Below are 13,549 nucleotides of genomic sequence, written 5' to 3' on the forward strand. Positions count from 1 at the left end.
ACACACTTTCAATACTGTGCATAATACTTTGCTCCCATTCCTTTTGTTCTTTTTGTAATATGGATTGTAATACAAAGTTGTGTACCTAAGTATATTAGCTCTATGTTTAATAAAAGAGAAGGCAGATGGGAATCAGGACACAATGACTTCTACAAACTACGTATCAGAGTTTGCCGACGTCTTGTCTATGGCCGGCATAACCACATGGAGGGCGGAAATCAGCACAAGCACAGCACAAACAACAGTACGGCCTTCTAGTTCTGTGATAACTGATACAATGAACCTCTTGTCTCCAAGTTGTTGGTAACAGTAAGGTAATTGCATAAAGGCAGAAGCGAGACTGAATATCATGACCAAATTATACAATTTTCAAATGTTTATCTTAAATTTATCTGTAACTCCAGATTTTCAGTATTTTGAAACACTGGGTGTGGCAGGAGGGGCTGTTAGTTCATTTTTAATAGGAAAGTCTCCATATTATAAACACATACAACCCTTTTAGAGATTGTCAGAGATATGCCCCCACAGGCTGGCCCACAGGTTGGATCCAGCCAGCAGAGATGTATTATATGGCCTACAGCGCTGCTGTATATCTCAGACTAAAACATACATGCACACAGCACATGGGGCCAGTTCAGCATGCATGCTGCATGCAGGGCCAATCCTCAGGCCTGATCTAGTCCACAAACCAGCCGTCCTGCACTACTCGTCCAGTCCACCTGGCCTGATGAGTTTGACACCCATAAATTAAGGGATGGTTTATCTTTAAATAAGTACCTTTTACTAAACCTAAAAATTTAATTTGTTAAAGTTTTTGACTGGTCTGTCCTTAGTGTCCTCTCCTCCACTGATATTTGAATTGTTTGAAGATATTTATTGGAAGACAGAAACAAAGCACGTAGACCAAAAAAACAGGAAGCTGGGATTCTTATAGATTTCAGAAGCTCTTCATGCTCAGTAGCTATCTAGTCAGCCTTAGGGTCAGTTCCCCCTTTGTCCAAATCTTTTCTCCTAGCTTTAAAATATATATGGCAAGACAAAGTAAGAAGACTTGCTGCAAAGCTAGAGAGGGTCTGATCCAAAACTATAACCCACCCAGTAACACTTGCTGTCTTGCCACTAGACACCCTTTAGAAGTTCACAGTCACATTCTAATAATCCTGAAGACATGTTGTACGAACCATCTTTCCTTTTTAAAATTAGCCCTCAACTGGACAGTAGTGCAATTTGGAAATTACTTTGAGGAATTAAGGGAATTCAAAGCGTTTCCAATTCCAAAGCTAGCATGCATAAAACTACTTCCGGTTATCACTGTACAACATGACCCTGTACCACACAGACATGGCCTGCTCCAAATGGGCCTGGTTATCCAAAATCTTGTTTCTAACAGGAAATAACTTTCAACTCTAAGCATCTCCATAATTATTTGTGATGCACAAAGGACTGCCTTCAAGTGAGAAAATGTAATTTACAGTTCAGAGCAAGACTGCACTTTTAAGAAGGTGTCTTAATCACATGACAGCACACACTTTCATGAAACAGCATAAGATATGAAAGTCAGATTCATTTTAGTTCAGATCAACACAAGGGGTTTTGGGCTTGTCTATGGTAGGGAACATGACAGGCAACTGATGACCATTCCAGAATAACTATTCTGGCAAAGTTAGCAATTCCAAAACATCCCAACGAAGACCTTTTTTTCCCTAGAATAAAACTGACCAGAATTAGTCTGTACTGTGAGCATAGTAACAATTTCAGAACAAAGTCACTTTTGTTTCAGAATTGTGTAGATCACTTTTTGATGTCCAAGGAAAAGGAAAATGCTGAAAGAACCATGACATTCAACCAGTCAATCTGGCACATGTTACACTCAAGACACAGTCACTTCTTAAAGCAAATAATGATGTGATAAAACAAGGAGTAAACCGCAAAATTATTACACAAAGAAGCATGTAATAACTTTGTAGCCAATTCCTATCATAATTGAACGTGTGGCCAGGCTGGGGCTCCCAACCCCGGGGTGCACTCCTGTGGCTAGGAAGGAAGTGTGATTGTCAGATCCCATGATGCCTTCACTTGCACATCTGCCCAGGCCTCAGTGAGGAAGCTCTAGAAAATGTATTGGGAGTTGTGCTCATGGGCAAAGTTCCAAAAATAAAGAGAAAGTAACAAAAGTTCCCAATTACTATAATGTAATTCTTGCTTCAGAAAAGGTAGAAATTAAGAGACAACACCAATCAACTAATTATGCTATTTCTTCCAAGATCTTCTAAAAATCAGGCCAAGTAGAGATTTGAAACCAAAAAAACAGAAAAGAATAAAATCAATTCACAAAATTGTATATGGCGAAGTGTTCACATTAAACTGGGAAACACTGAACACAAGATAAGAGCAAGCCCCTTCAACTGGCCACCCTGTTCCAGGGCAGTTGTGACTGCTTTTCAAAGAAGTCCTAATTTTTTTAAAAGGAAGTACAGAAATAATACATCTTATTCAAGATGTCATGATTTAAGATAGGAAAAGATTAAATAAATTATAGGAAAACCTTTGCAAATATTTATGATAGAACATAAAGGTATACCAACCTTAAAATGCAAAAAAAAGCAATATATAAGCTTCCATTTGCTGTCAGAAATGAAGTTGACTGCAAGATTTCAGGTAGCAGTTTGCGCAAATAATAGTCGAGCTTTCTTTTTCTAAGAATTGCTGCAATCTGGGGGGAAAAGAAAATGACACACTTTACTAAAATCTTCCTTTTGCATACTGTAAGGGAAAAAAGACTTATAAAAGAAGACATTCACATAAGCAATACATCAAAGCCTTTTTAAATGCATTGTGATACTTGTACAAACTAAACAGATTTTGTTTGAAACTGCTGCAGTTGTCAGGATATTTATAACAGAAAATACACCAGGCAATCTTAGATTGTGAACATAGGAAGAATTTTATCACCTTGCTACTTTTGGCCATAAGAGTAGGAAAAAGTCTGTAAACTATTCACACTATTATGATCTGCACAGCATTTTGTGTTCCCAGGGTACCAGGCTGTCTCTAAAATAAAGGTCAGAATATGCCATACTAGTCCAAGCATTAGCCCTACTCAGTTCCCACAAAATGGGGAGGTATTTCATTAAGATCTGAACTCCAACCAGCTTCAGAAGTTGTTGTTTTTTTTACTTGATATGCAAAACTTCCTCAAAAAATCTTCAGTCCAAAAACTAAACAGAGAACAGAATAACCCTATCATTTCTGCAAAATGTGCCTGATGAGGAGGGTCTCTCTTGCAACATATCACACAATGTGCATCAACCCTCAGAAAAAAGGCAAAATATGAATGATACATATGCACAGAAGTCAATTTAATTTCCAGTTATATGTTTTATAAAGAACAGTTATTTAGCACGCTGTAAACATGACTTATGCTACATGGCGTTCACACAAATTTTACTCTAAATGCCCATGACCCACACATTCGAGAGACTGCATCTCTTTCTAAAAGGTAGTATGCTTTCCGATATAGGTATATATATATGTTTTGTTTTTTTTAATTAGATTTATATCCCACCTCAGAGGCTTACAGTAAACAGACAACCCCTGCCCCCCCCCCCAAAACAGGAAACGAGTAATTTCCCAAACAACAACCCCAAAACTTAAGAAAGCCAACTCCCCATACCAACAGCTGCTTCCTTGCCTAAACATTCATATAAGGGAACCCTGTAGGCAAACCCAATTGTCCTTTGCATGCAAATATAAGAAACCTCTTCCTATTCCCCAGTCCCCTAGTCATCCATTCCCACTCCCCTGCCCCACCACAAAAAGAGGTCCCTTATTCCAATGTCCCCTTCCAAGCCCCTCTCTTACAGGAGGTGCTCTGGTCATCCCAAGGGGTCCAGGGAGTGGGCTGCATGAGTCTAGCCCGTGCACCACATGTAGTGTGTAGAGCTGGGGCCGGCACATGGGATCAGTCCAACACCCCACAGGTCAGGTTAAATGGCTCCACAGGTAGGATCCAGCTCACAGACTGTATGTTTGACACCTTGGATCTATATTATACAAGGCAGTGCCTTGCTGAGGTACACTGCAACTGCTCCCTGCACTCGCTCCCAAACCTGAAGTCATGTAGCTGCAATTAATGTAGTACTACTTGCACACAAATAGGCTCTGCCTTGCAGCAGAGCTTGATATGCATGTAGTCTCCATTAATGCAGCAACTCTGCTTCTGTTTCAGAAATAAACCACCTCAGACTGTGTCTCAGTAGGTACTGTTTAGACATGCCCACAGTTAACACACTAAACCTGCGCTCCATGCTCTGACTTCCATTGAATATAGAGTCAAACTCAAGAACTCTGGGTGCAAGGGTGAAGGGGACAGGCTCATGGGGTGTTCTCCTCAATTCTTCCAGTCAAGAGAAAGGGCCCAGGCAGGTGTAGATGCATCCCGCAGATTACTGCATGGCTACACAGATGGTGTCGCCAGCAGGGCTTTGGCTTCTTCAACCATGGGATGTTGTTCCAAGAAGGATTGGTAGGAAGAGACGGGATCTACATGACAAAAGAGAAGGAAGAGCATCTTTGCAGACAGGCTTGCTAACCTAGGTTTGCTGGGGGACGGAAAACAAAGCCCTGAGTGGGGAAGCAGGGGACCTAGAAGAAAAGCAAGCAGAAGGTGGCAGCAGGGGAGGCCTCATTCTTCCTGAGAAAGTAGGGGCAATCTGCTAGTCATCTCAGGAGTCTGTACATAAATGCACGGAGCCTGGGAAACAAGCAGGAAGAATTGGAAGTCCCCACACAGTCAAGGAACTATGACATGACTGGACTAACAGAGACATGGTGGAAACTCCCATTACTGGAGCCGTCATGGATGGGTACAAACTGTTAAGGAAGGACAGGCAGGGGGGGAAGAGGGGAAGGAGTTGTTCTATATGTAAAAAAGCTGTATGATTGCTCAGGGATCCAGTATGAAGCTGGAGATTGTCCTTGTTGCTGTCCCCTCTGACCCTAACCCAGAGACTTTCAACAGGCCTATGGTCCTGGTGGGAGTCTACTATAAACCACCAGACCAGGAGGGTAAGGTAGATGAGGTTTTCTTCAAACAGCTAGCAGAAGTTTCCAGATGACAGGCCTTGCCTCTTATGGGGGACTTCAATCACCCTGACATCCGCTGGGAGGGCAACACAGCAGTGCGCAGGCAATCCAGGAAGTTTTTGTAGAGTGTTGGGGACAACTTCCTGGTACAAGCATTGGAGAGACCAGCTAGGGGTCACCCTCTTCTTGACCTACCACTCACAAACAGAGAAGAATTGGGGGGGGAACATAGAAGTGGATGGCAACTTGAGCAGCAGCAACCATGAGATGATTGAGCTTAGGATCCTAAGGAACGGATATGTAGAGCAGCAGAGGAAGGATCCTGAACTTCAGAAAAGCAGACTTCAATTCACTCTTGGAACCAATGGGCAGGATCCCCTGGGAGGCCACTCTGAGGGGGAAAGGAGTCAAGGACAGCTGGTTGCAATTTAAAGAAACCTTACTGAGGGTGCAGAAATGAACCATCCTGATACTAGCAAGTAAGTAAGGCAGAACACTAGCTTGTCTTAGCAGCGAACTCTTCAGTGAGCTAACCCACCAAAAGAAAGCTAACAAGTGGAAACTTGGACAAACAGCTAGGGACATTGGTGATGTGTAGTGGGTGCACGTGCACCCCGAGATAAGCGGTGCACCCCCTGTGAGAAGCACTGCCAACACTGCCAGCAGCACCTGTAGGCAGTCGCCGCTTGTCACCCCTCTCCCTCTCACTTCCAACACTGCCAATGGCATCTGCGGGCGGTCCCTGATCGCTGCTAGCCGCTGCAGAAGCGGGAGGTTGCCGACACTACTGCAGCCACCTGCGGGAGCTCCCCGCTCGGCCCACCTCTGCCGCCAACACCATTGCGGCTGCCTGCGGGAGCTCACCGCTCACCGCCGCCATGCCCCCGCCGCTGCCGCCTGCGAATGGTTGTCATGTGGCCCCAGCCTCCAGGGGCAGACGACATTCATGAAAAGGGAGGAGTAAAAGAGTATTGCTTGGGCATGCAAAAATGAAAATCAGGAAGGCCAAAGTGCAACTGGCAAGGGATGTGAAGGGTAACAAGAAGGGTTTCTACAAATATGTCAGCAATGAGGAAGATCAGGGAAAATGTGGGTCCCTTACTGAATGGAGGAGACAACCTAGTGACACATGATGTGGAAAAGGCTGAAACACTCGATGCCTTTTTTATCTCAGTCTTCAGAGACAAGGTAATCTCCCAAACTACTGTTCCTGGAAGTATAGTTTGGGAGAGGGTGAGCAGCCAACAGTGGCAAAAGAACAGGTTAGGGACTATTTAGAAAAGCTGGACACACAAGTTCAAGTGCTGAGGGAGTTGGCTGTGATTGCAGAGTTGATGGCCATTATCTTTGAAAACATGTGGCAGTCAGGAATGGTCCTGGGAACTGGAAAAGGCCAAATATAGCGCCCATCTTTAAGAAAGGGAAAAATGAGGATCAAGGGAACTACAGACTGGTCAGCCTCACCTCAGTCCCTGGAAAAACTATGGAGCAGGTCCTCAAGGAATCCATTTCTAAACACCAGGAGGAGATGATGATTAGGAATAGCAAGCATGGATTCACCAAGGGTAAGTCATACCTGACCAATGTGGTTGCTTTCCATGATAAAATGACTGGCTCTGTGCATGGGGGAGAGTAGACATGATATACCTTGACTTTAGCAAGACTTTTGATACAGTCTCCCACAACGTTCTCACAAACAAGCTCAAGAAATACAGGCTAGATGGATGGACTGTAAGGTGGATACAAAGTAGCTGGATCATTGTGCTCAAAAGGTAGTAATCCATGGCTCGACATCTAGTTGTCAACCACTATCAAGTGGTTTGCCCCAGGGGTCGTGTCCTGGGGCTGTTTTTCTTCAATACCTTCATCAATGACCTGGAAGCTGGGATGGAGTGTACCCTTGGCAAGTTTGCAGATGACACCACACTGGGGGGAGTAATAGATATACTGGAGGGCAGGGCTAGGATTTAGCAAGACCTTGAAAAATTGGAGGACTGGACCAGAAGAAATCTCATGAGGTTCAATAAAGACATGTGCAAAGTCCTGCATGTAGGACGAACCAATCCCATACACAAATACAGACTGGGGACCAACTGGCTAAGCAGCAGCTCTACAGAAAAGGACCTGCTGGTTACAGTGGACAATAAGCTGAATATGAGGCAATAGTGTGCCCTTGTTGCCAAGAAGGCTAATGGCATACTGGGCTATATTATTAGGAGCATTGCCAGAGGATCGAGGGAAGTGATTTTTCCCAGGGATTCAGAACTGGTGAGGCCACATCTGGAGTACTATGTCCATTTTGGGGTCCCTCTATAGTAAGGATGAAAACAAATTGGAGAGAGTCCAGCAGAGGGCAAAAAAATGGTTAGGGGGCTGGGGCACTTGATTTATGAGAAGAGACTGAAGGAACTGCACCTATTAGGCTAGAACAGATTGGTAGGGGAATGGGGGGGGGACTTAATAGCAGCCTTCAGCTACCTGAAGAGTGGGTCCAAAAAGGATAGAGCTAGACTGCTTCAAGCGGTTACAGATGAGAGAACAAGTAATGGTCTTAAGTTGCAACTGCAAAAGTTTAGGCTAGATATTAGGAAAAAAAAAAAAAACTGTCTCACTAGGTGGGTAGTAAAACACTGAAACAGGTTACCTGGAGAGATTGTGGAATCTCCATCCCTGGAGGTTTTTAAGACCCAGTTAGACAAAAAGCCTTGGCTGGGATGCTCTAGTTGGGGATGGTCCTGCTTTGGGCTAGAATTTCCTGAAGTCCCTTCCGACCCTAATTCTATGATTCTATGACACAGTTTTTGTCTTTGACACACTGATGATCTAACCTCAGAATACCTAAATTCATCACCTAAATTTCCTTAAGCACCATGGAACTTTCTACTTTAAGGATAAACCTCATCTACGCAGGTGAAAGATTCTTTTTAGGACAGTTGGAAATTTTAGAACCAACTCCCGCAGAAAACCACAAGCCATCACAAACTTCAATACCTTCTTTATGAAGTTTTTGAACCTACCATCATTAACACAAACAGCAGCATGTGCATTTAAAAACCCCAGCCCTACTAAACCAAGCTAAATATACTTCAACACTTGCACAACGCTTGCACAATTCTCTCTTTGCAAAAACAATAGTATATCTACAGAAGAAAGTTTTCAGAAAAGAGAACCTAAACATACTGTCTTCTAGCTAAGACAATATTAGATAGAAACTTTTTTAAGAGACTCATTTGGATTCAGTCTAAAGCATTCAGGGGTCATCTACAGCCTTTTCAGAGTTAGATCTGTTCAGTCAGAAAACAATGTTGGTTATTCACTTTGGTAAACCAAGCATTCAATACTGTAATTGCAGTAATGCAAAAAAAATGTACCCTTACAGTCCACAAAATGACTAATTATGAAATGATATGTTCTTAGGTAACAGATCTGCTCCCTTCTGGTAAAAGGGCAACCAAATCTAACATATTTAATCTTAGAAGATATTACGGATTTAAATGAGGAAAAACCCCTGCCCACACAAGTTTAAAAATTAGTATCTATGCATGGAGCAAAACAGCATCTTATAACCTAGTTTGGCAGAGTTTCAAAATACCTAGGAAGAGTCCCTGGAAATTAATGAAGGAAGAACAGATCTCAGGAGTTAGAGGGAAAAGCTGGGGTTCTGTTCCTGCGTACAATTTAATTTTATTGCACTTCTGGAACTTTGCGCAGAAGACAGACAGAGCTTAAGAGTCTGCAAAAGACAACCACCTTCTTCACGGTCACACACACAGCAATACGTACATTTAAAATAAAGTCTCTCTGCTAAGAAACTCAGATCAGATCAGCTCCACTCTATATACTGGAGCCTATTAAATTTCATCCAGATACTGTCTATACCAAGACAAACGACTTTGGAAATCCCTTAATATTAACCACTCCAGCAGAACCTATTTACAGTCCTTCCTCAGAGTGAGTCCATTTTAGCTATGCCATCATTATTTTTCAGTTTACCATATTAATATAAATCACACCACTTTTACCATTGTTTCTACCTCTCCATGAATAGTACATACCCTTCAATAACTGTTTCTTACTGGACATTGTGTTTACATTAGGAAATGGACAGATACCCAACATGATGTTTCAAATCTCTCTCTATAATCCAAACTGAAAAAAGTGCTGCTGAAAGCTGAAATGAAATAGATTCAGTGTACACAAACAGGCACAACTGAGTCCAGGATCCATTTAAAAAAGCATGGTCAAAGCATGGTCCCATAAAGCAGAGGCCCATAAAGCTTTCTTCAACAGTTGCTGAAGTTGAGTTGTTCTATCTATTCAAACTGCACCAACTGGACAAGTTTTAAACACTATGGGAAGTAAGCTTCAGTTGAACTTAACATCAAAAAGATCTGATTTTTTTTAAAGGTAATGAATTAGGTATGTGTATCATGCACCACTGTCCAAACTCATCTGATTTCTGAAGTCCCACACATTCCAGTTTCAGAAAAATTAGACGTGTGACAACTGGCATTCAAAAGACAGAAGTAAAGAAGCTCAGGCCTTTTCTGGCAGGCAGGCATTCAGTCCATCAACTTGGCCTGTTCTTTCATCCTTTTCCTTTCACATTTCTTCACAAAACCTTGACAAGTTTTCTGGAGCAAGCCAGATCAACTGGAATGTTTTGATGTTAGTGATGCATGTAAGTATGTCAGTCCCACTCAAGCAAGGCTTAACACCAACTGCACTGAAGGCCTCCTAGTGAGCAGGAATCTATAACTCACGTATCCCCAGCATGTGAAGAATATTCGCTTCAAAGTAAATTATTCTAAGGTCATGATATCTTGAGGATAGCATTACAGGTCTTTCCCTGATGCACATTTCTGCTCGTCTCAAACCACGGAAGGAGTATGTATTGTGGTACAGACATGGCCAAAGAAAAACAAGGGGCATAAAACACTGAAAAAGAACCAACCAGCACAGTAACTCTTTCAGGGGCCTCATTAACTTCCAGTGGATACAACTTCCATCTCAAGGACTAAAATGAGATGCTGCTAGGTCTGCGCTGAACAGAATCTCCTTAGGCAGTGAGACATCAGATCATTTGTCAATGAAAGAGGATTTCCTCATTAACTCACAACTTCAGCATCATAAATAACCAGTTAAGTAGGGCTCAGTCTGCTCTCTCTCCTCATTCTGTACAGTTCAATAAACCTTCATACTGAAGAATTTTGCAAATGCATTTGCAGTTTCCTTTTAAGTTACTGAAGTTCTTTTTCCTTCCTGAATAAAGACTATATTAAAATACAACACTGAATTGAAAGCCAGTCAGTTCAAATTATGGATGAGAAATTGCAGACAGTTTACACTACCCATTATAACCAGGAGCCGGAAACTCCTGTTACTATAAGGAAAAATTTGCAGCAGGCAGCTGAGCAGGAGTGAGCTGCACCGCAAGCTGGCTACACGAGGCAGCATCCAGGCAGCCTGAGGGTAGGAGCCCCACGCAGCTGGTGGAGCTGCAGCAGGAAGGGACAGGCTGGCCATTAAGCCCCAAGGTAAGCCCCTGTTCTTAATTAGGCACCTGATGGAAAGGGGCAGTGCTTCAGGGCACATAAGCCCAGCCCTAGAAGCAAGGAGGGCAGTCTGGCCCTGCATGCTACAGGGAGCAGATCTCCTGGGGGAAAGGGGCTGCAGAAGGCAGCCTGGCAAACACCTTAACCACCCACCAGAGCCCAAGAGGAGGTATGGCTTGCAGGAAGACATCAACCCAAAGTTGAAGGAGATTTTTGTTGTAAGCGGTTGCTTGGCTTGTATTTGTGTTGCGTTAAAGTTGAAACCAGAAGGCCGTGTTGTGGCTAAGGGAGCGGAATAAAGGCTGGAGGGGCACCTGAGCAGCACCCCGCATAGAGCCCAAAAGGTGGCTGAGTAGCATCAGAGCTGCCTGGCCTGGGTTGGAGACCCAGGGAGCTGAGGGGTATATAATCAGGCTTGCCCAAGTCGGGGACCCCAGAGGGCTGAGAGGAAAAAAAGAGAGTGCCAATGCCTGGGTCTGGGACCCCAAGGGGGCCCAGAATCCAGGAGAGGCAACACCAGGGCCAGGGGGCCCAGAGACCGTGAGAGACGGGGGCCCACAGGTGGACATAAGGAGAAAGCTGAGATAGCGAAAGCCAGGCTGGAACCAGTGGGCCATGGCAGGAAGCTAACAGCTAGAATAGCAGTGGCCCAAGCCAAGAGGGCAGAGGCCCCTAAAGAAAGATCCAGGAGATTATCTGAATAACAGCTGTGGGGCATGGCTGTGGGGGAGGAAGGAGCCACAAACAGCCCTTAAGGCAGTGGGTGTCCTGAGGCACTTAGTGCTTGAAGGGCAGGACTGGGAGGTACCTGCTAGCCGAAGAACAGACAAGAGCTGGCTCTGGGACCCTGGTTAATCCTCGACAATGCTCCTGGTCATCCAACCATCCTTCGTGACATGCATCCTGACATCAAAGTGGTCTTTCTGCCCCTCAAACACCACCTCGTTGCAACCCATGGACCAGGGGCTAATTGCATCCTTCAAGGTCTACTATCTTAGGTACACATTTCCCCAGGCCAGCAGAGCAATTGAGAAGGAAGGTGGACCAACACTGAAGGAATTCTGGAAGGGCTTCAACATTTACCATGCAGTTAAGAATATTGGTGAGGCATGGAATGAAGTCATACAATCAAATTTGAATGGCGTTTGGAGAAAATAGTGTAACTTCCAAGGTTTTACAGACATTGTTGAAGAGGTGACCAAAAACGTTGCTGAAATGGGCAAAGAACTCAACTTAGATGTTGCACCAGAGGATGGTGATGAGTTGCTGGCATCACATTCTGAAGAATTAATTAAATGAGGACTTCATTGAATTGGAACAGCAAAAAGTGGCAGAGGAAGAAGATGCATCCACTGTTGACACCTCCTCAAAGTCTTGACAACAAAAGTGCTGGCTGAAGCATTTCAATATTTGGAATCTGCTATGTCCCTGTTTGAGGAACATGACCCCAACATTGAACACCGTGCATCAGTGAATAGGGGCATATCCAACATGTACAGCTGTGATAGAGAAATTTACAAGCAAAAGGAGAAACAACTGTCCAAACTTCCTTGGACACTTTCTTTTAAGAAAGCAGAGAAGACTCCAGGAAAACCTGCAGCCAAGACTCCTGAGAAGACTCCAGCCAAGAACCCTTCAAAAAGTCCAACCAAGAGCCTTTCAAGAAGTCCAAAGTCACATCAAAGCCCACCCACAATATAAATATGTTAATGTAGCTATATTACCTGTCTATAATTGGTTTGAGTACAAAATTCTGGGTTATTTTTGGTGAACATAGGGTATCAGTCCTTGGTTCAGGAACCAGTCCCTCATTTATAACATTGTTCCTATGGCAGGGGCTGTCAACTGGGGGAATGCGGACCAGTCCAAGGGGGTACACGCAGGTAGGCGGGGACGGAGCGCCGCCACCTCCCAGGAGCAGGGCCAGGGTGGAGCAAGGGCAGCAGCACCCACTGCAGGGCCGGGAAGCTCGCATGCGGTGGCTGCTGCCACCACAGACCAGCCCAGTGAGTTTCCCTGTCCCACAGAGGGGTGCCACTGCCCTCACCCCAGCCCAGTAAACTTCCCCTTGTTATTCTACAAGGGGAACATTTTCACACTGACTTGTGATTTCAGTTGATGGCATCCTTTGCAAAAGACTGTAGATGTGCAAGTAATAACAGTTCTATTAAACAATGTAATAAACTAATTCTAATATTAATCAATTAAATGTTTTGCCAGCAGTGAGATTATAAAACCTGAAAAATCAAGGTCACAGGAAGTTTTTGCCCTTTGCATAAACAAACACCCAGTAGGTATAGGAAACAATTAGCTTATTTCTTGCAACTGCTGGTGAAGTTTAGTATAAAGGGCTTTATATATTAACATTTAACATTCGACATACACAACTACATCTTTGTTCATAAGAATAATAATTGCTCCTTCTCCTCAAAGATTGATATCTGACTGCCAAGCACATGCAACTCTTTTATCAGAATAATGTTTTGGTCAAGACAATAAAATAAGGTATCCATGCATTCTGATCAGGGAGCGTTTTCTAAAATCCTGCAATAAAATGTGTTTACCATACACTTATCAATCATAGTCCTGATTCTAGTATGGGCAGGAAGAATCATTTGCCTGTACCATGAAAAAGCTTTTCTCACTGTAAAAGCTCTCACTGACAAGTGCTATTTAAGGCTTATGGATGTCAAACCCATAAAAAGAAGGGTAAAATTCTGTACCACAAAGCATTCCTCGTTCCATAGTATGAAGGGAAAGAAATGACAATTTAACATTTAGGAATGGACTACACACTTCAGATGAAACACTTCTAAAACAAACAAACTTTAAATGGCTTCTGGTAAATTAATATCATTGACAGTTTCTACTAATAAATCAGGTCACAAATATTATACCTCTAGAGCAAA

At 43.4% G+C, this 13,549-nt stretch overlaps 1 protein-coding gene across 3 annotated transcripts in view; it reads right to left on the bottom strand.

Annotated features, from left to right (window-relative positions):
* The window catches only part of TMEM135 (transmembrane protein 135), a 358,268-nt gene that overhangs the window by 320,640 nt on the left and 24,079 nt on the right, over positions 1-13,549 (bottom strand). For all 3 annotated transcript variants that reach the window (XM_019488262.2, XM_059721829.1, XM_014605912.3), the window contains exon 2: positions 2,586-2,713. In XM_019488262.2, coding sequence (XP_019343807.1) covers positions 2,586-2,713 — 128 coding nt within the window. The remainder of the gene's footprint in view (positions 1-2,585; positions 2,714-13,549) is intronic.

The sequence above is a fragment of the Alligator mississippiensis genome, chromosome 1, assembly GCF_030867095.1.
Source record: "Alligator mississippiensis isolate rAllMis1 chromosome 1, rAllMis1, whole genome shotgun sequence".
NCBI lineage: Eukaryota > Metazoa > Chordata > Crocodylia > Alligatoridae > Alligator > Alligator mississippiensis.